Source organism: Pollicipes pollicipes, unplaced genomic scaffold, assembly GCF_011947565.3.
Source record: "Pollicipes pollicipes isolate AB1234 unplaced genomic scaffold, Ppol_2.1 Scaffold_4002;HRSCAF=4701_pilon_pilon_pilon, whole genome shotgun sequence".
Taxonomy (NCBI): Eukaryota; Metazoa; Arthropoda; class Thecostraca; order Pollicipedomorpha; family Pollicipedidae; genus Pollicipes; species Pollicipes pollicipes.
Window position 1 is genome coordinate 30,405,958 of NW_023596420.1, and position 21,855 is coordinate 30,427,812.

At 52.6% G+C, this 21,855-nt stretch overlaps 1 protein-coding gene across 2 annotated transcripts; it reads left to right on the forward strand.

Annotated features, from left to right (window-relative positions):
- The first annotated feature begins 95 nt into the window (after positions 1–95).
- LOC119093520 (mitochondrial import inner membrane translocase subunit TIM50-C) lies at positions 96–7,423 on the forward strand. 2 transcript variants are annotated; one of them, XM_037216478.1, is made up of 8 exons: positions 96–124; positions 2,438–3,047; positions 3,442–3,554; positions 3,778–4,005; positions 4,443–4,574; positions 4,911–5,034; positions 5,427–5,530; positions 6,988–7,423. In XM_037216478.1, the coding sequence occupies exons 2-8, from the start codon at positions 2,597–2,599 to the stop codon at positions 7,081–7,083; spliced, it is 1,248 nt and encodes a 415-aa protein (XP_037072373.1). In that variant the 5' UTR covers positions 96–124; positions 2,438–2,596; the 3' UTR covers positions 7,084–7,423. The 2 variants fall into 2 exon arrangements, with proteins under 2 accessions (XP_037072373.1, XP_037072374.1); XM_037216479.1 differs by lacking the exon at positions 96–124 and adding an exon at positions 329–352.
- Positions 7,424–21,855: the final 14,432 nt, after the last annotated feature.

Sequence of the window (21,855 nt, forward strand, 5' to 3'; positions counted from 1 at the left end):
AGCCTACGTAGTCGTTAGTGACGCGTAAGCTGCAATCATGTGTACGGTGCTTTGCGGACGGGACCGTATTAAGCACGCGATTGTGTGGGTGTTCAGGTGCGGAACCCATCCGGCTTATGCTCCTGTAATATGTTGGTTGGGAACGGGAAACGTGTGAAGTGGTTTTGGGCAGTTTCCGTTTGTAGTTGCTCATCATTTTCAAAGTAACGTTAAATTGTGGTGATTTGCGGCCCACAGATAAGTCAGTTCTTACCCTGACTACCGCTCCAAAGTACCCAAAGGCCAAACTACAATCACGGCAACCATTACACCGCATGTTCATCGTGAATCCAAGCACCCAGTTGGGTGAATGGTCAGCATCAATTTCGGTGTGTAGGGGGCGAATGTTTCATGGAGTCATGATGTTTTTAGTCAAAAATGCTGCAGAAACTTTTTCATGTATGTAAAAGCTAATCTGGCTTGGCCCTGAGTGGCATGTGCAATTGCTAGGCTCAGAGTACTCATGTTGAAAAGGTCTCCAGTGCAGCATATGTATTTTTTCAGACTGACCAAATGGCAGATACATTATTTGTTGTTGAAAGGAAATGTTGTTCCAGAGTGTAAGTAAGATCATGTGCAAAGCATCTCCAGCATAGTGAAACATTGGATAAAGAATCTTGGCATGTGTTCACAAGAAATTTTGATGTCCTGTGGCTGGAGCATTGATGCTAGCACCACCTATTTTAGTCTGTTGAGTGATGTTTTTTCAGATAAATATAATTTTAGGGTGGGAGCTTATAGCAGCTTGGACATTCAGTGCAATATAGCCCAGACTGAGTTTGGTGCATACATCATCAGGTGGAGTGTGAATGGTGCTTGGGAGCCCTGCTCTGTGGGTGGTTATTTTGCTGGCAGGCAGTTGTTTTAGCTGTGTTCCTGAAAACTCAGCCTGAAGAGATATAATGTCTGCCTTTTCACTAATTTATGAGAGACAGGGGAACATAGTTTAACCATCTTTTGGATGTGTGTTTACAACTGTTATTTTTGGTTGTTAACCATGTCATTTTGGTTGTGCTACCAGCTCAGGGTATTGTCTGACATACTCTGCCTTATATGCCTCTCAGGAAAACATACCATGAGGTCTGTTTTTGGGTGTCCCACCAAACAGTCTGTGTGCAGGGATGTAAGCCCCTGAAGACCTGAGGATAGATGTGATTTTGCCATGTTTATTAAGTGTCATGCCATGAGTGAGTATACTTCTCAGATGATCACATGTGTTCATCTAATGTAGTTCTCAGTTGATCATGTGTAGAGTTCAACAAAGGCAGGTGGTGCACCATTAAGTGTAAGCAGTGGGAAACTCAAGTAGGGCCAGATCTCCTCTAAAATTGTGTAATTTTTGTACCCTTTCATCCAATTAAGGCTGCCCTGTTGATATGTTAATGGAAGCCAAAAGTGTGTCATCAAAACTCAAAGAAAGTGGGACCCCAAAATTCAGGTTAATGGATGATGCTAATCCCTGATAATGGGATGTCATAACCCCAGGAAGAAGGTGTTCCAAGACCATGTTTTCCCCAACCTTAGGCAAAGTTGTGTTTGAGGCTTAGACAGAAACACAGGCTATACTAGGCTGAAGGATGCCCATGCTGAGAGAATTGGCAACCTTGGCTTTGCTAGAAGATATACTCTATACTCTGCTAAGGGGATAGTCTGCCCCAATCCAAGGGAGTCAGCCATCATGATACATATTGGTAGATGGGACCACAGACTCAGTACAAATGCTTTCCCAAGCCCACTTGAGAGACATCTGAAGGACCATTCCACCTCTGAATATTCCACATGTGTCATATGCAAGGGGGAGGGCTTGATCCTTGTCAAATTGTGGCATGTATCAACACCCATGTTAATAACTTAAGGCCCCTCTGATTAGCATGTGGGTCTTCTCAATAAAGCCAAGGACCTCCTTCTTTCAGAACAGGGCCTCCAAATCCAGCAAAGGGCATTGTCAGCCCAAAGCCAGGTCTTCCTGATCCAGATATATGGCCATTTGATATGTCAAAAGACTCTCCTGTTCTAGAAAGGGGTCTTTGTGACATATTGCACTGCATCCTAATGCAGAATAGAGACCTAGTTCAGAAGGGGGCCTCCATGATCCAGCAAAAGGGACTCCTGATCTGGAGCATGGGCTACCTCAGTTATGAAGGCTTACTTGACATTGCTTTTGGTAATCCATGAGAACCTACAAAGCCTTTGGGCAAAAGGGATTCCAAAATTTTGATCTGGCAAAAAGTTGGTATTGCCTCCCCTGCCTGCTGGCAGGGAGCAATGGTTCTTCTGCCCCCCCCCCCCCCCCCCCATCCTCCCTCTGCCACACTGCCCTTGCTTCAGAATAACTTTTAAAAAATTTAGAACAGTTTTGCCATGCATATGCACATCTGACACTTCACTGCCATTTCAGGTCTACCGCAACATTCAAAGGAAGCTGTTGACAGGAGCTGAAACAATCAATTAATATCAGCATTGTTGCAAGTGTATTGGCTGTCCGGACTCGGAGCCTGACGGAAGGGATACTGCTCGTAAGCTCGCGAGCGACACTAGTCAGTCCGAGTGCGCCGCGATGGCCGCCGGACGCTGCGCACAGCTGGCCGCCAGCCTGTCGGGTTTGTCGCGTCTCTCGCACCAGGCGGTGTGCCGGACGGTCGCCGGCCCGCGGCTGGACTCGCAGCCGCTGCTGCGGCGGCTCGGCGCCTCCCTCCTGAAGACGTCCACTGTGGCGCTGTACTCAACGGGCAAGGGCGGCAGCGAGGGCAGCAAGCTGACCGGCTTCACCTCCACGCCGGCCGGCTCCGGACTGGCCGATGAGATCCTTAGCGCCAAGGTGAAGGCGGAGGAGAGCCAGGGGAAGACGGGCGGCGACGGAAAGCAGTCTGATGGCGGCCAGAAGAGCGAGGACGAGCGCGCCGAGGAGGAGAAGAGGAAGGAGGCGTCGTGGAGGGCCATGAAGTACACCTTCGCCTTCTTCGGCGTAACCTTGGCAGGCTTCAGCGGCTGGACGATAGCAGTGTTTGGTACGTTTTGGTTGCCCGCTGGCCTGCGATGAAGCCGCTTACGTGGGATAATCGTTGCCATGGCCCCGATGTGTGGTGCGCTAGGTGACCATTTTTCAAGGTGCGTCGTACATTTTATGCGGGTCAGTTTGGTAGGTTTGATAGCACTGTTATGTCACTTGTCTTTTCTTGTCCTTGTGCGTTTTGTTGTCAAGGTGTATTTTGTGTGCCTCGTCATGTAGGTGCCTCTTTTTATTGAAGCGTTTCTGCGCGCTATATGATCTCGTTACCCAGAAAACGCTTGTGCATGTTTTTCAAGACTTAACGTGAATGCTTCAATATCCACGATTTGTCCGTCCAGCTCCCACTTTGTTTCAGAGGACATGCACAGAACCTAAGCTGTCTTTGTTTACAGGGGCGCCCATCAAGGACCCTGAGGGCAACGTCATGTATGACGAGTTCTCGGACATGTCATTCGTAACGCAGTACCTGAGCAGGACGTGGAAGGAGCTCAAGCTTTACAACAAGGTAACTGCATCGCAAACCTATCTGTGCGGTGCATCGCTTCAGCTGCTCTGTCGCTCCTTGCTCCTGGAGTTCTTTTCTCGGTGGCGCGGAATTTCAGCAGACCCCTCTCCCCATGTCGTAAAGCGCCTCGTCTCGCGTCGCCGGAGACCGACGCGCCGCCTGTCCGCCGCGGCCGCTCCTCCCTTCCCCCCGCCTGACGCGTCTCGCCACGCTCCGCCGCCAGATGATCAAGGACCCGTCGCGGGCCCAGCTGCTGCCCGACCCGCTGCAGTACCCGTACATGCAGCCGCCCTACACGCTCGTGCTGGAGATGACCGGCGTGCTGGTCCACCCCGACTGGACGTACAAGACGGGCTGGCGCTTCAAGAAGCGGCCCGGCATCGACTTCTTCCTGCAGCAGGTCGGCCCGCCGCTCTTCGAGGTCGTCGTCTACACGGCCGAGCAGGGATTTGTGAGTACAGCGGCGGCGGAGTCGCGTGATCGCCGCTAGGGTTCAGCGGGGTGTCGATGCGGCTTGGACCTGCGCTTCTGTGGGGCGGAAGTGAGCTGTGAGTTGTTTTTGGGTGCTGGTAGCTTTGCACATGATGTAGATGTGTCTACAATTTAGAGAGGCTTACGCACGTGAGGTATGTTGCTGCGCTTCTGAATGAATAAAGCTATCAACTCTTGTAGTGCATGATAAAGTGATGTATGTATTTCCGCTGGGGCACGTGAATCCTTCGTCTTTTCAGACTCTTTTCTCGTACTGCATGACGTAGGGATATCTGTATTTCCGCTGGCGGTCGTGAATCATTTGTCCTTTCGGACTCTATGCTCGTATTGCATGACGTACGAATGTCTGTATTTCCGCCGGGGCTCACCAATAATGTGTCTCTGCTTGCATTTCAGACTGCGTCGCCGATAGTGGACGCGCTGGACCCGCAGGGGTACGTCATGTACCGGCTCTTCAAGGACTCGACCCGCTACGTCAACAGCCACCACGTCAAGGATCTGAACTGTCTGAACAGGGACCTCAGCAAGGTAGCCAGTGGGCCGGGCCATCGGGGGTACGAACTGCCCGGTGCCGAGCGGGTCCCACCAGGAGATCTTGCGGGCCAACGCAGGGGGATATGGATCATTAATGATCAGGCGGCAAAAGCGGTGGTTCTACTCATGGGATGTGGTTATAAAATGGACCGCTAGGCACGTTTTTTTTGGTATGCGGTACTGATCGCATCGGATCCCAAAGTGAACTTGGGGCCCATTGCTCTGATGGAGGAGGGGGGAGAGACTCGATCCAACAGTCGTTTGTGCTGCTGTGACGCTGACCAGTTGCCATGGAGACGCACTATTTGCTCGAGCCCACGCGTCCCGCAGGTGATCATGGTGGACTGGAACGACAAGTCGGTACAGCTGAACCCGCGGAACCACCTCAGGGTGAAGAAGTGGGCGGGCAATGACGACGACCGCAGTCTGGTGGACCTGGCCATGCTGCTCAAAGGTCAGCATGTCTGTCCGTCTGACCGTCCAGACACCCGCACCGCCCTCGGTCTCGCCGAAGCCAAGGCCATAGTCGTCTGTGGCGTCGTTGAGGACGCTGTGCTCGCCGAGTGTTTGGTACGAGGTGCCTGCAGGGTGTATGACGTTCTTTTTGCCGTGTGTTAGGCTACCTACGTTGTCGCGGACATTTGCGTTGCGCTTTGTTTTTGCTCGGTCGCCCTGCGTTGTCTAACGGCCTTGCTGCTGTGGTCGTCTGACTGACCGCGCTGAGTTAGCCGAGTGTGGTGGAACCAGGGCGGATGGACTTCTCCGTCACCAGAGACACGGTCACGCCCACATCCCCCCCCCCCCTAGACCGTCGACCCACGTGACCTGCCCCGTCCCCGCCGGCAGCCGTGGCCACGTCCGGCGTCGGGGACGTGCGGGAGGTGATGGACTTCTACCGTCAGTACGACGACCCGCTGCAGGCCTTCCGCGAGAATCAGCGGCGGCTGCAGGTGGGTGGGGCGGGGGCCGCGCGGCGACGGTGGTGCCATCTCAGCCGCGCCGTGGCGCTGTTCTGTACTTATTTGTGCTGTTAGTATGAAGGCTTAGTTTCTGGACCCAAGTTTGATAAGAACTGCATGGAAGATTGATGGCACTGATTGATAAAAAGCGCAAATGTATGTGCACATTTACAATGATGGCGTGTTTTTGCGACGAGGCTCCATCCATAAAAGTTCGATAAGAACTGCATGGAAGGTTGATGGCACTGATTGATAAAAAGCGCAAATGTATGCTCACATTTACAATGATGGCATGTTTTGGCGACGAGGCCCCATCCATAAAAGTAGGTTGTGTGAAGTACTAACCTACATCATGTCCTGGGCATGAGCCAGTCGTCGACATCTTTCCCGGAAGTCAGCTCATCACCATAGGAGGCTAATCCACACTTCATTTCCACCTTTCCTACACATTTGCGGCCCATTCTCAAACCCAGGCTATTCCTGCATGCTTCTTGATGGTGTTGGCAGAGTGGGACAGTAGGCACTCCCCCTCGCTGTTTGGCCGCAACCTGAGCTAAAGCCGCAAAACGGGACATGGTAGATAGCCTGATATTTAACAAATCCAAATATGCTCGATTTTCACTCACGGTCGACCGTTGGGACCTTTTTTGATCAGGCTCAGCTCAACAAGGGATTGGAATCGATAAAGATCAGGTAATGTCGTCACAGGTTATTGACCTTTATTAACCTTGAATAACTTGCTGATCAGTCAAAAGTGACCTACATATGTGAAGACTGCCTTTCGACACTGGTCTTGTGTCTCAAGATGCCATTTGCTCCTAATGGGCAGCAAAACATTGTATTTGGCGTAAAGTGACGCTGCATATTTGGAAAAATGCCACAGCTCAGTGACGTGCATAGACCCGGAACCGTGCAAAACTTAGGCAGTAAATGTTCTAAGGGTCTAGTAGACAAAATGGAACCATCCTACGGTTTTCCGTGGTCCCAGGAATGCCGCTTGGAGGAGGTGGCATGCAGGCCTCGCCGCGCGAGGGTTAGTCTAGGTCGTGAAAACATTATCTCGATGCTCTAACGTGCCGTGGATGGATTCAATTGCTAGCCGCGCATAGGCGATGGCCCCGAGCAAGCGCCAAAATGTAATGACTTTGAGTGAAATTATGATGCATCATACGCATGGTGGACCGAGGGTTTTGATTGGTTTGATGACGGAAATTCCGCGCCGTTCAGTTGCCCCCACGCTCACTCTGAATGTTGCTGCTGTGAATTTAAGTATAAAATGGTTACGATGCTGCCAATTGATTGGCAACCATAAATATGTCGCAACACCTTCAGATGAGCCGCCCGTTCAACACATGAGGGAAGGGGGGGTCCACCCGCGCCGTGTTGCATTCGTTCTCTGCGCGTTCCCACATGTCAGATCAGAGCTGACCTCGCTCCTCCCACTCCAGGAGCAGGAGGAGGCGATGCAGCGGCACAGGGCCGAAGAGGAGAGCAAGGGTGCCCTCGTCAAGAAGAGCTGGACTTTCAGTCTTCTGCGGCGCTAGCGACAGCCGGCGTCACGCTCCTGTTCAGCGCTTGTCGCCACCGTCGGCGGGCGACGCCGTGATCGGCATAGGTGGCGCTAGGATCGGCGCAGATGGCGTCAGGATCGGCGCGGGTGGCGCTAGGCTCGGCGCAGGTGGCGCCACGGTCGGCGTGACAATAGTGAAGCGGTGCGGCAGACCCTTCGCGGGATGGATGGACCCGGACCGATCGACCGGCCGGACCGCGTGATTAGCCCGGCCGGTGAGGCGCCGCGGTGTCTCCACGTGTGCGGCGCCTGACGGCCAGCCAGACTGCCCTGTGCTCTTTATGCTCACTGGAAATACACGGCGGGACGGCGCGGCGGCGGGTGGACGGCGGGGCGGCGCGGCGGGGCGGTGCGGCGGCGGGCGGACGGCGGGACGGTGTGGCGGCGGGTGGACGGCGGGGCGGCGTAGCGTTGGCGGACGGCGGGACGGCGTAGCGTTAGGTGGACGGGCGGGACGGCGGGACGGCGTAGCGGTGGGTGGACGGCGGGACGGTGTGGCGGCGGGCGGCGCGGCGAGCCTCGGCCCGGGCGACACTGCCGACCTTGGCGATCAGCAATGCTAATGCACCCCCGAGTGTGACGGCGTGACTCCGAGCGGCTGGAGGTGTGCACGCTAATGCGTGACTCGGAAGGCGTGAATATGCAGCCGCAGCGCTGGGCGTGAGCTGGGCGACTTCCTCGTGACGGGGGAGGGGCAGGTACCAGTCGGGGTTTGTGAGTTCAACAGAAAGTAGCGTCTTGTGATTTATTTCATTACGCTGTCATGAGTGATTGGGTTTCGAGTGCTCCCAAAGCAGAGCTTTTTTGCGTGCGTCCGACCCCCACTCTTCAAAGAACACCCAAAACTGATCAAGATCCTTCATGAATAAGTGGCAATGAAGCAGCAGTAGCCCCCCCCCCCCCCCCGAGATAAGTACCAGACAGGACTGTGGGGGCGTTTACGGACCGTGTGATGCTACGGCACGGCCGCCCCAGGCGGGCCCTGCGGCCAGTTGCCAGACGACCTGTTCATGTCAGGTGGACCAAGCAGTACGCCCTTGACGGAATCATAGGCAATGTCGCTGAACTACGAAATATTCCCATGTGCATAGTAGGCATGAAGACGTCAGCTTGGGGCTGGGTGTCAACTGGGGCTGGAGCTTGGCGCTGGGGCTGGGCGGAGACAGGGAGTCACGATCAAACTCAAACGCTTGTGTGAGCGCGGTTTTTGTTTGTTTTTTGTTTTTTTTTGTTCAGACCCTCGCGCCAGCCATGGCTTTGCATATCAGTGTTGGCCTCGGAAGACGTTCATGCAACTAGCTAGACCCAGATGCAGCTCCATGTCACGGCGCCGTTCGTATTTCCCGGCTAGCTCAAGGATGCAGAAGTTGCTAAGATGCAGGAATTCGCCGCCGAGCTGCCCTTCATCACCATGTCGCGGCGCATGTCTGGGCTCGGTGCGGCGCTGCCGCTGGGCATAGGAACGCGGCTCACGTCACCCTGGCGGCGACTTCAAAGACCGCCGGCGCCTCGAGCACTGCGGTCGTTTTCACAGCGACGGCGACAAATTAGACGCCGCTAGAGCTTGGCGTCATCGGCGCGGGCTCGCTGGAGCTGCCGGTTGGTGCCGTGTCCCGCCTGTCCAAGGCGTCCGCCGGCGTCGGACAGACGGGTGGTCGGCGAGCCTTAGTTGGGGCGAAGTGTCGTGGTCGCGGTGGAGTTTATCGCGTGCCCATATGAGGCGTGGCCGCCATGGCCTGGCTGGCGCGGTGTGGAGATCCCGGCGAGACGGGCATTCGGACGTCTTGTCTTCCGCAGATCTGCGCGTGGAGCGGTGTGATGCGCCACTCCACGCAAAGAAGAAACACACTGTAGTTTTGCGCTGACCACAGCTGGCGGCCACCGGAAGCTGGGTGGTGTGCGCAGTGCCCTTCAGTGGTGTCATGGCGACGGCTCGCAATGAGGGGTATGGCGCTGTATTGGTTAAGATGAGTCATGTTTTGACGAGCATGTTCAGCGTGACTTCCGTGGACGCGTGCGATTATGAGATTACCATCCGGGCCGCACATGCCCGCTGCGGAACACGAGGACGGGCTGTATGGCGAGAGAGGTCCGGCCAGCTCGAAGGGCCTGCTGGCTCGTCTTTCTCCACCGGATGGGCCAGACCGTTCGGCCCTGCACGGTCCGTCCTAGCATCCCCGTCGTCAACGTCCCCCTCTCCTCCCGTGTCTCGTCACGACACCGTGCCCGGCGGAGAGCCCGACCGGCCGCTGCGCCCCCGCCGCCGCTCCGCGCGCGCTCATTACTATAACCGTGTGTAATATCGGTGAGAGGCGCGCGCTTTTTTTCCTGCTATGGAGATGAGCTGCGCGCGCCGGCGGCGAGGCCGCGCGAGTCGCCCGCGCCGGCGCGGTGACGCAACACGCGACGGCGGCGACGCGAAGGAAGGTCCGATGCGAGCGGCGCCGTCCAGACGGTCCGGACCGATCCGCTCCATCCGGACAGTTTGGTCTAAAGAATACGGTGGTTAGGAGACAGACGTTTGGCAGAACAAATCCGTTGAGGCAGGGTACAGGACTGCTCCGAAAACATTTCGATCTCTTAACGCCAGAGCCTATCCCAAATGTGTTGAGGTTGGGGAATATGCAGCTTTCTAAGGTTGGGAGAGCCGCGTCCTCTCGCCTCCACCCCCACCCCCCGCCCCCCTCTTGCGGGTCACCATACCGTTACTTTTGGATGTCCGTCAGCAACACATGTCGCCTCGCCTTCGCAGTGTCATTCCTTCACCCCTGTGGCGAACATTTCTTGGGGCTAAATCCATGCGCAGCGCACGCGAGGAACGGGCCAAACAACTCCGCGGAAAACACTGCCCAAGTCCGACAGAGTCTGTGAAGACAACACCATTAGAACGCTCTGATGTAGCCGCCGCGTGAGTGTCGCGTGAATGCACGCCCCTGGCGAAGAACGAATCGCTTGGCCCTTGAGGTCAATTGCCGCAGCGAGCCGCCAAACCACTGATGACCGGCGAGGGTTTCCTCACCGATCCTGCATCATTCTTCGGGCCGCATCGCTTTGTTTTGTCCTACGGCGCTGCACGGACATTCAATTCCCGACACAATGGTTGAATGGCGGTCACCTTCCCGATGATGACTGTCGGCGTAATTGCCGTATTTTCGGACGGCCCGGCTGCGCGGACGCGTGGGAGGGGGCCGGAGCGGCCGGCCCGACGGCCCCTGCACGCGACAAGGCCCTCGCCGTCGCGGCACTCGCTGCTCTTTTAAAGGCCGACACCATTATTGTGGGACATGTCCATTGTTGAGGCGAACAGATGGCTGCTGGAACGTGTTTATTGCGGACCGGACCGGATGTCGGTAAAATTCCGCACGGCATGAAACGGTGTGGCGAGAGCATCCTCGTGCGGTCGACAGATAGCCTTCAGGCACCCCATGGCGCGGTACCTCACCCTTGGTATGTGACTGTGCTATGGTCTCGTTTCATGACTTGAGATAACTCGGCCTGCAGCGATATGGAAGTCCCATTAACGCAGCAGCATCAACGGCAGCAGAGGTGGGGGCTATTCCGTTTGCCCTTTAAATCGATGATAATCGGTTGAATTATCAGCAACCGATTAGGTTATCAGTTTCTCGTTGACAAGTTGGCGCCTGAATCACACAAATTAACGGAATTAGTAACTCGCGTTAAAATTTCATCCGATAGCTTTGAGACCGTTAACTTGTTTAGCAAATTTTCAGTTAAGTTTGAGACGTCAACCTTGGCGGCGTTGGATGGGGCTTATTAACGTTTGTGGTGTTCGCAGGTTTGTGGATATGACCTATCGGAACGCCATGAGTAACGTTGAAAGGTGTCGTGTTGACTCGTGTGAGGTTGGGCGGGGGTGCCTTGCCATTTCATGGCAGAATCCTAGATACGCTGGTTGGCATCGCTGGTTGGCATCGCTGGTACGCTGGCTGGCATCGCTGGTACGCTGGCTGGCATCGCTGGTACGCTGGCTGGCATCGCTGGTGCGCTGGCTGGCATCGCTGGTACGCTGGCTGGCATCGCTGGTACGCTGGTTGGCATCGCTGGTACGCTGGTTGCCATCGCTGGTACGCTGGTTGGCATCGCTGGTACGCTGGTTGGCATCGCTGGTACGCTGGTTGCCATCGCTGGTACGCTGGTTGGCACCGCTGGTACGCTGGTTGGCATCGCTGGTACGCTGGTTGGCATCTATTGTCGCTTACAATCCAAACACAGTCGGATTTTAACGGCAGTATTGTATCATAAGTGGCGTAAAAACTGGAGCCTGCGTGACGCTAACTTCGAGAACTTTCATCCAAGTATTAGGCATCCGATTCTTATTACGCACGTCGCTCACGGCACGGGAGCGGCAGTCAAGATGTAGCCGCTGCGCGCGGAATCTCTCCATGCATTCAGCATAGGCCAGCGGAAGCTGGAGTCGCGACGATAAACCGCGAATAAGTAGAAAAGCCGTCCGAACGGTGGTGGAATAAGTGGATGGAAGCTTTCGGAACAAAAACATGAAATTGTGGAATGCACGAGCTCTCATGTAAGCATTGCAAATCGTTTTAAATGTTAAATCGCTGGTTGAACAGCACACCACATAGTTCAGTCAAGTTTGCCTTTTGAAGAGGCCTGTGTGGCAAAACCAGGTGCTGGAAGAGTTAGAGCAGTCAACGTGTAACTTGAGAGCTTCCACTTCCGTTGATTTCTTTAGCAATATGATGAACCAGGTTTGACTTGTTTGAAGTTCTCAGCTAACGAATACTTTTAACGTAGATGAATTTTTCAGTTAACTATATCTACCCCTAGTTGTTAGCACGCACACTAATTGGCGGGTGCGAGCATATCAACATTTACGTAGGTCGTTAAACGTATTTGCGAGTAACATTATGCACACGGATAAGAAAGTAGTAATAGCCTTATTCCTCGGAGGAAAACCGGCAGAATGGAAATATAGATGCGTCGGTGTTTTAGTAGCGTTCCTTTATTGAAACGAACAGTAAAGTGGCTCCTGGTTTTCTTCAAGGAATATAATTATTACCGCTGTTTTATCTATATCGACATTTACACACAAACCCCCTGCTTTATTACGAGCCCGCTGCCTTTGATATATTTTCAAAAAATAATGTGTTCTGAACATTGTGCGTTCATGGGCATGCACGAACAAGCAGTTTTCTATAACACAAATCTCGGCAAAAACATCACTGAACAAAAGATATACATGTTGTTGCTTTCAGTTTTAAAATATGCATGTTGAGTTCACATGTCCGATTCAAGAGTGTGGTTGTCTCTATTGTGTCCTGATTTTATGCAACACAAATTGCAACACGAATTGCTTTTAGTTGCAACACAAGTCGTTTAATTACTAAGATGCATTTGCATTGCCGGGATGCATTTCCACCTCTAATCAAGAAGCAGCTACTGCCATCATCAGATTAGTGTACAGATGCAAGTGAGGGCACACTTACGTCGACCTTGGAAAAAGCGTTTAGCGTTTGAGCCAATTAGAGGTCGTTGACATATATAGCCAAGCAAGGTTACAGGCCGAGGCATACCGTGAGGATCCCAGACTATCATCCGTGTTGCTGCTCTAACACGCCGTACGTAAACCAACAAGCAGAGTTATATCCCCATTGTTTTGAGCTCACTTTATCTTGACACGACATTTGAAGCCCCGCGCGCCGCTACGAACAAAGACATCACCACGGAGCGCGCGCCCGAAGAGGCCAAGGACACCACATCTCGGAGAAGATTTCTGGGGAAGATTGCGGCCGTTGGTAATTTCCTCGTTCTTAAAGTGGAAACAGGTTAGCTCATTTAGCCGACGCAGTGGAGGTGTCCGTCAAGGCACAAAAGCCGACGGATAAATCAAGGCGACGGCGTATAGCTGCCTCGACCTCGCTATTTCTTAGGTAACGGGAACAACACCGTCATAAGATGCAAACTCGACAGTTTTGCGTTGATCGAAATGATCGAATGATGTTGCAGGTTATTGTTTGTGCCTTCATGGTAATTGACACAAATGCGAATGTTTTGCTCATGTGCTGCGCGTAATTCAGCCTGCTACAATAGCGCCGCATGCACCTCATTCTTACGCGCGCTCTTTCAAGGATGCCTGCCTATTGCGGACGCCTTGGCGGGCCAGAGGTGAAACTGATTGAAAGATACGCCGGCACCAATGATCGCCATGGTCTACAATTCAGCGGGGGCGGGTATAACAGGCATTCACCATCGCTAAGCGAGATCCACAAGGGCACAAACATTTCCGATCAGCTGATCAGGTTGATATATGCAGACGTTAAAGACTAGATGTGAACACGAGGCCAGCCGACCCCGTTTTCACCATCCACGCAGTGACCTTTCTTCCGCATTTGCTGTCAGGTTGACTTAGCTGTCACCTGCGCCAGAAATGCGGCAGATCAAGCTGCCCACTCGCATCGGATAAACTTGTTTGTCTGGTGGTTGTGTGTTTGTGTGCGCAGCACGGGCCACGCGCGAGCAGGCGTCTTCGGGCCGCAGCCTCGCAGCTCCGCCCCGCGCGTGACGTAGCCCGTGGGGCCGCCTCACGCGTCCCATTCCGCCAAGCCTCGTGACCGCGGTCGTCTCGTCATGAAGGCGATTAGGTGCGCCCCTCCCCATTCACGCCCATCAAACTGCTCACAGCGCAGCCTCCGCCCTGTTTCGCGGTCGTTTCAATGGACCCATCAGTCATGGAGTAATTCGCGGAGCTTTCCAGCTCGTGCGGCGTGAGCTCCCGGCGGGTGGCCTCAGCGGTGGCTTCAGCTGCCCGATGAGCGAACGGGGGCCCTAAACAGCTGCTAATCGGCCGCAGCAATCTGTGATTGCCGGCTGAGGGTCGCTGGATCCACTGACCCGGTCGCCGCCGACGTGGCTGTCAGTGTTCCGTGGTTTGACCCTTGGTTCAGGCGTGCACAGCTTCTCCCACGGTGTCTGTCCCGTTGGGTAACAGGCGTGATGGTCCGATGACCCCAGCTTAAACCGTCGTTTTGGGCCGGAGGAGCACCAGAGGACATAGCAAGTGCCTCTTCCGTTTGAAACTGTCACGGTGCGATTATCTTATGATTAATGAGATAATCATGGTATATATCACCAATGTTAATGGTCTGTCTCCGCAGTCATTTATAAAAGTTGCTGTGCTTCATGTGCAGCATCTTTCATGGGCTCAGCCCTTCGTAGCGTGCAACGTACAATACATTAATATTTGAAAAGGCCCGGCCTCACAGGTAACATTCTTTCCAGCCACGACCATTTCCCATCTGAGACCATTAATTTGCGGATGACACCCACTTGAACATTGCAAGCTTTTTTGTATTAGGGTGTTGTTGTAATCCTCTCGATCTTAGGATTTTAGAATCATTTCATATTCACCGAAAAAGTCGCCACTGAATATCATTGGATCTGCATATTCTCTGTAAACTAGTGGGTAATCATCTTCACTCGGAGACCAAAAAATCTTTCGTCGCGTGATTTTCGTATTTTTAAGCTGTCCTGTTTGTGTGCAAAGAGATTGTGTTTAGTCTAAAAGATATTTCGCCGTGTGATTTTTGTATTTTTTTTAAGGTGTCCTGTTTGCGTGCGAGTAGGTCGTGCTCAGTTCTGTTCAACTGTGACTGTTGCCACGTCTAGTGATGTCCGTGAAATGTACTTATATTTCAGTGTAACTTTGTGTCCTTGTCATGATGATGATGCATTTTGTGTCAGAGCTTTGACAATTGCATGAATGATGGCGACCGCTGTCCTTACGATAAAGTTTTTACTCTTCCTATAATAAATTGGACACTCCTGACTTTGATACGTTCAGTACTTGGTTGTGAGAACCAATTACTTAGTGCAAGCTCTTATCACGCTTTGTTGATCGCGGACTGGGAAAATAGCGGCCACTGTCGGAACACGAGCGCGAGGTCATCACGTGTCGAGCTGAGCGTTCTGTGGGTGTTCCCGAGCAATGACAGCCACTGGCCCCGACGGCACCTACACAGGATCTCCTTCTCTGTGGTTCGAATCATATGACCTCCGAGCCGCACCGTGTGATCGGTATCGCACCAGGATGCGGATGGGTTGACTGTGCAGGGGGTCATATTTGCGTCCGTCCTCGCAGATCGGTGGACTAAAAAGAGCGTTTGAAACCGTAGCTCCATCCGTCACCCCACTCGATACCCGCAGCTTCAGCTACAGCTGACGCTAGGGCCGCTTGTGGTGCGCGATAGAAGCTCGAGAAGGTCGACCCGGCTCGTGCTCTGGCGTGACTTCGTGCCATGTAGCCGTTCGAATTAATTTTGCCGACATTCTCGCCGCCTGGCATACCTCTGCCGCGTGCTGCGGTGCAGTTACACCGGCGTGAGCTGACTCTTCGTGACTAGCTCTTCGTGACACACCTCATGAGCTCTTCAACTCCGCGAGGTTTGCGTATCGCGTTACAGGACGTTAATGAGCTTCAAGTATCATTTGATTTGCTAATAAGGGGTTCACCAATCGGACAATAGCGTGAGTGGAAATGAATTTCGACGGAGCTGGGAAGACTGGCGGAGGAGAGCATGCACCCCGTGTTTTCTAACGGATTTATCAGCTGTTTCTGCTTTATCTGCTTCACTTGCTTCTGCCAGAAAACGAAAATGGATACCGACCGGCATACAGTACTCAGCTGCAGTTTATCTATCTCTCCCACGAGCACTCTGCGCACTCAGCTCAGCGGCAGCCTTGATTTTACGGTAATTCATATTGCCGTTTCGAAATGCCCCCATCGGATACCACACGATGGAAGCATTTCGAGCAGATAAGCATAGTAAGCGCTGCTATTCTAGTGTCCGCAATATTTCAGACTCGAAGGAAAGATCCGCGATTGGTTGAAATCGTACCTGTCATGAAAAAATCCAAGGGTAGTTGTGCGAGACGAACTCTTAGCACCACAAAGCATCACTGTTGTCTGTCCCCATGGGTCAGTGCTGGGGCCAGTGCTGACGTTAATGTGTTTAAACGACCCTGAAGCGATTGCCGCCCCACTTCTGTACGCCGACGACACTTCTGTATTCCTCTCCCCGCAGCCAAAATTCACGCGAGGCCGCAGCCCGGCTTAATCATATTCAGACAAAATTGCACCGTTTGGTTAGACATGACATGAAAGCAAAGAGACATGAAACAAAAGACATGAAAACAAACACACACATAAGACATGAAAACAAAGCAGCCATTCAACCGTCAGATGTTAGACGCAGCGTTTTCATATGACTTACAGTTTCATAGCCATATTGACGAAGTCATAAGCAAAATTAGGGAAGTAGATAGATCCCTTATACGCTGCGGCAATGCACCTGACACTCAGAGCCTATAACGTGATTGACAGTATGTACCTCCGACCCATCAAAAACTGATGTCATGTTTCTACTATTCACATTTGGCTAAAGTCCATGCCATAACACTAGAGCAAACACAGGTCAAAAGAGCTCGCCCGGAAACAGAGACACACGCGATGTCACCTTCCAGGAATCTTCTCTATAATGCTGGCTGGAAACCACCTAGAATCCGACGCACCCACCACGAACTGCCAGAACTCCACGCAACCAACAAGGAAAACATTACAACACCTGCGTGCCCAGCCACATCACATTCCCTCAACGAACACAGTAACCACCAGGAGCTTGCGAAACGCCATCATTATCACGGAGCATTACTGTCTTCTGACGTCATATCGCAACTCATTCTTCACTGATACGGTAGCCCAATGGAATACACTAAATACTGACACACAAAACCAGGCCGATCTTAAAGCGCTGGTGAAAGCAGTCGCAAATCACCACGCAGCCCAAAAGCCATCTGACTACACTTCCTTTGCTCTGAGTCACCAAAAATATGCACAATGCTTAGGTTGACAACATCGGAACTTAACCTTCACCTGTTCAAAATTGGACAACTTATTTCAGCTGTGGCTACAGATGCAAAGGATCAAACCACTTCGTACTTGACTGCGCAAATCTTATCGGTTTGGTTGTTTGGTTGTTTGGATTAGAGCCCTTTCGACCAGAAATGATCTTTCAGGGCTATGGGATGAAGGAAAATGGCTAACGGTGGGGCAGGATTGCATGCGTCTAGGGCGGGGGGGGACGCCGGGCTTTAGCTCGCTCATGTGCGCTGAGTACCCGGTCGGGGTCCCTCTGCCCACGGGGCTTCTCTGCCCTCTGGTGGCTGACAAATGCAACCTGTCCCGGAAAGGCGTGGTGTCGCGAGGATGCAGGATCAAGCAAGATGGAGGATGAGATGGTCGGATGAATCCTGTCGGACCACGCACTTTACTTGTTCAGGAGTAGGCTGGATTCATGCCCGAGTTTACTGACCCTTGTAATGCTTCAAAATCAGACGCTTTGCCCACAGGCTAACTTTGTCGCGAAAACTCGTAACTCAAATTAAAACTCAAGCTCTCGCTAGAACAGTCGCGTGTTGCCGCCCCCTTCCAGGCGTACGCAACCCGGACCAGACGGGCTTTGGGCTGGACCGGACGCGTGGGCGGGGCAGTGACTTGCGGGTGCCTGGCGACCTCCGCGAGGGCTATTCTTTTAGGGCGGGCTTGAGATGTCGACACGAGCGAGGCGGCGCTGCTGTCGGTGCTGGTCGGAGACAGGAGGGAGAGGTGCCAAGGCTTAGACCTCAGCCTTTTTACTAATTCCTGTCATGTTCCACGCTATCATGCAATGCTTGAAAGCAAATCGATGATGGCAATGATGATGGTGATGATGATGATACGCATTGCAAGGGCCGAGTCATATGAACGGCTTTTTTAATGGCTCTGTTGGGTGTCATGTACTGTGTGTAGTCAGTAGATTACGCATTAATCTGGCGTGCAGTAGGATGGCCTATGATTAAACTGGCCACCACAATCACATAATAAACCGTGCAACCCATTGACAATCTGCGGCCCCAGTTTGTCAAGAGGGATTGTGAAACGGGTTATCAAACTCATGGTTATCAAACTCGGGCCTCATTTGACCCTGCGGCGTGATGTTGCCATGGTCTGGGATGCCGTGAAATTGAAGTTGACCGCTCGTGAGCACGCGACGTGGGCTATAGCTCATTGGCTGTATAAAGCCTGAAATACAACTCGTATCAACGCAGTGGAGGTTTGGAAAGCTATTTCGTTTGCAAGGTTTGTTATAGCATTGTGGCCAGACCCATGCTGACCCAGTCCTTGAATCAAATCGCTTTAATGGTTACAGCCCTAGAGAAGCGAGAATAAACTGAAACAGACTGAAAAGTTAAAAGATTATGTTTTGTCTGCCAAGTTCATAAGCTGATTTCAACTTAACCGAGAACCATTCGTCCTCCAGTTTTTGGCTCAAAGCGTCTTGAGCATTTCTTGATAAGTCCTAAAAATGTCAGACTTCAAGACTTCACTTGTTTTAAATCGCAATAAGGAACCAAAATCGAGACGTTAAATGTTTCCCCGCAGCACATGGTTTTATAAGAAAGCAGGGCGACGATATCACGGGAAACTCTGGTTTCAACACGTCCGTTACTTTTTACAGCAAGACGCTACCAGAAGTTTTGGGAGTGGTTTATGTGGTACTTAAGACTTGTGATACTCCTTTTTAAGACGTAATATATTGATGCCTGAAGTGATCGCTGAATCTCTGTAAAAGTATTTCCGGTTTGATGCATCAACATTCAGGATCATTAAAAACTAGAAATATTAATCACCATGAAGCAAATTACGGCACGTTTTGAGAGGACATGCTTTCGCTCCTTGAAACACTCGTCCTAAGCAACGTGACTCGATTGGATCCATAAATATCTTAGTGTTGCCTCACTGTTCGTGTGGCATCCAAACAGTCTTGTTCAAACAACAGCAGCTCGTGACGGCTTTGTCACGAGCACACCGCTCCTTGGCTGAATGCTGTGATGACTCAGCCCCACTAATGATCCGCACGCATCGCAAAACGGTGCACTCGCGTATGACTCGGAGTCCTCCGAGACATAGTCATAGTCCGAGGAGTCCTCCGACCTTGCACACGAGCCTTGCATTTCGCAATGACTGGCGTCGACACTGCCGCTGCAGCTGTCTTGTATTGCTGTGATAAATTACGGTAATGGTACAGGCCCCTCGAGATGCACGGCATCGCCGCCACCGCATCGTGCAGCGTTCAGAGGTCACGACCCGTTCGCGATTACGCACCGCGCAGGTGACGACACCGGCGCCCGTCAGCGGACCAATGCCCAATCACCGCCGGGGTCCGCTTTTCGCTATGGCCCGACCGGATCCGCCGAACGCGGACAATGGCCGGCGCTCGGGTCGCGAACCCAACGTCTGTAGACGGCAGGCGGCGAAGTGGGGCGAGCGGCAGGATTTCCTCAGAAAGTGGGAGCGAGCGCGCCCCGCTGGCGGCGCGGTGACGCCGAGCCGGCATGTGCCAGGTCATCGACCTCGCCCAACCCTAATCCTGCCAGGTCATCGACCTCACCCCAACCCCAACCCCTGCCCGTGGAGTCGGTATCGTCGCATGACGGGCGAGGCACCCTCGTGTTGTGATCGGCCTCAGCGAGTCGGTGCGGTTCGTGCGAGGGAAAAACTCTCGCTCAGTCACTCACGCACGGCATGGATTGAGTTGTGTGTGCGGGCGTTTGCCGTCAAAGTAATGAATGGTATGAGAGCGACGGAGGAGAGGGAGAGGGAGAGGGAGAGTGGGGAGGGTCAGACGCGACAGGAAGGAAACTGGGCGGGAGATTCAGGAGGAAGAATTTCAGAGAAAGAGCTTTGAGAAGCAGTTTCCGGTGAGAACACGAATTTGGTAGCATTGTGTACGCACAAGTCAGGTGAGCTCAATCTAGACCATGAGATGATAGTCAGGGGACGTGATCGAGTTGTGTGTGGGTGTGACTTATGTTTCTTGCAAGTTACGTGAGCAGAAAACAGTCACGCGGGACGACAATGGAGAAGGCAGAAGACGATGTCGCTCCAACTTTGGGAAGATTAACGTTAGCTATGGAGGGTTTTAGCATGCAGATTTAAAACTGGATTCGGGATTGCTCCCCACTCTTTCACATTATTTTGGGGACGCCTCTCCACGCGCACAACAAGTCCACTTGCGCTGTCCAATAAATCGACTTGCTCGGGTGCACCTGACATCGCCGTCGCCCGTCGGTTATCTGACATCATCACCTGTCGCCCACCTGACGTCATCCACACCCGATCACAGCCGCCGGCCCGTCCCGGCGTGTTCGACCACAAGCCGTAGCAATATGCCCTGCCAAGCACTCAGGATCATCCGTGGGACTACGAACCCTATTGGCTCAGCCTGCGCGGTACCCGTCCACAACAGCGATACGGAAGGCGCCTTAACTACGCATGGAGCACGAGAACCAAACTTTAAACAGCATGGCCTCGCGGGACATTGACCAATTTAGCAGCCGTGTCCCTCTCACCTGTCGGCGGCAGTAACGGCGCGTGCGATAGCGTCAGCTCAGCTGTCTGGAGCGGGCTGTGCACGTGTCTGCCCCAAATTCGTGTCATCGTATTTCTATGCTGCCGCCCTATTGTAGAGCGTCGTGCTCGCCCGACTGAGTAGGCACGCCTTATAAAAGTTGTTTGGGCTGGAGCGCCAGCTGGTGAACGAAGTCAAGTTCGATATTTGTTTAATGTGAGGGAAAAGGAAGGGAATTTACATGAAGATCTTTTAACCAATGCACCAGTGCACCATATTTTTCGACACCCAATGGCATGACAAAACACATGAAACCGATTTGATACCGTGTGGCAAGTAAATGGAATCGGGAATAAATGAAGTGGTGGTCTTAGCGGTTTGGAACGTAACTTGCCATTAGGGTAGGGTACGACGGTGCGAAATATAGACTGATCTCATAATATACCTGCGGCTTATGATGTGTGTATGTGTGTGTGTGTGATGCGAGTCTGGTACATGGAAAATGTGTTGAAGTGGTTACCGCGATAACTGTATGCATATTGCCCCGATAACGGTATGAATACTGGCATGATTACGTAACTGGCAGTTATTTGCAATAAGTGATGACATTGGTAAAATCGCAGGCACTGTATCGTGTATGCATTGTAGGTCGGTTCGCGAATGGCTGCGCTGACCCCTAATCTAAACAATAGGCAGCTGTCTTTTGCCCGGTAGGTTCTACACGTTAAACGTAGTGCCGGTTTTTGTGGTTTTTTCATTGCGTGCCCGCTCATATCTAAACTTTGTAAGCACTTGGGCAAACCTGGAGAAGGGAAACGATTCGTCATATCTAGTTCTTCATTAAACTTTTAGGTTAGTGAATACATGGGTAAGCAAGAATGTTCTACATGTCATATCACCAAAAACCATCATTGATTCAATCTGGGTTCTGTGAGAAAATATCCCTCTAGGGCTGCAGAAAAAAATTGCGCCAGTGCGACAAGTCATTTCTTAGATAACAGCCGTCTGACAAAAGGACCGGCGCACTGGCTAGAGGACAGCCCAGATGGAAACCCCTTAACATGATGCATCTAGGTCAAAGCTTGCGTCCCCACTACAGCAACAAGAAACCATCCATCGCTTTCTCGGTCCAATCGTTGCGGCAGGGGTGGGCGTGGCGTCGCCAGCTGACCTGACCCGACGGCCTGCCGCGAGGACTGTCTTGATCGCAGCCGCCATCTCAGCCCCGGCGACCCCTGCCGGCCGCGCGGCCCGCCCACGTGACAATCGCCGAGACAATTGCACGGAGTCACGTGACGGGTGATTGCTCCGGTCACGTA

Bases quoted from the DNA above. Each gene is read 5' to 3' on its own strand.
- LOC119093520 (XM_037216478.1), top strand. From the start codon at position 2,597: ATGGCCGCCGGACGCTGCGCACAGCTGGCCGCCAGCCTGTCGGGTTTG. The intron at 3,555-3,777 runs GTAACTGCATCG...CTCCGCCGCCAG, and splicing joins AGCTCAAGCTTTACAACAAG to ATGATCAAGGACCCGTCGCG. The intron at 4,006-4,442 runs GTGAGTACAGCG...CTTGCATTTCAG, and splicing joins ACACGGCCGAGCAGGGATTT to ACTGCGTCGCCGATAGTGGA.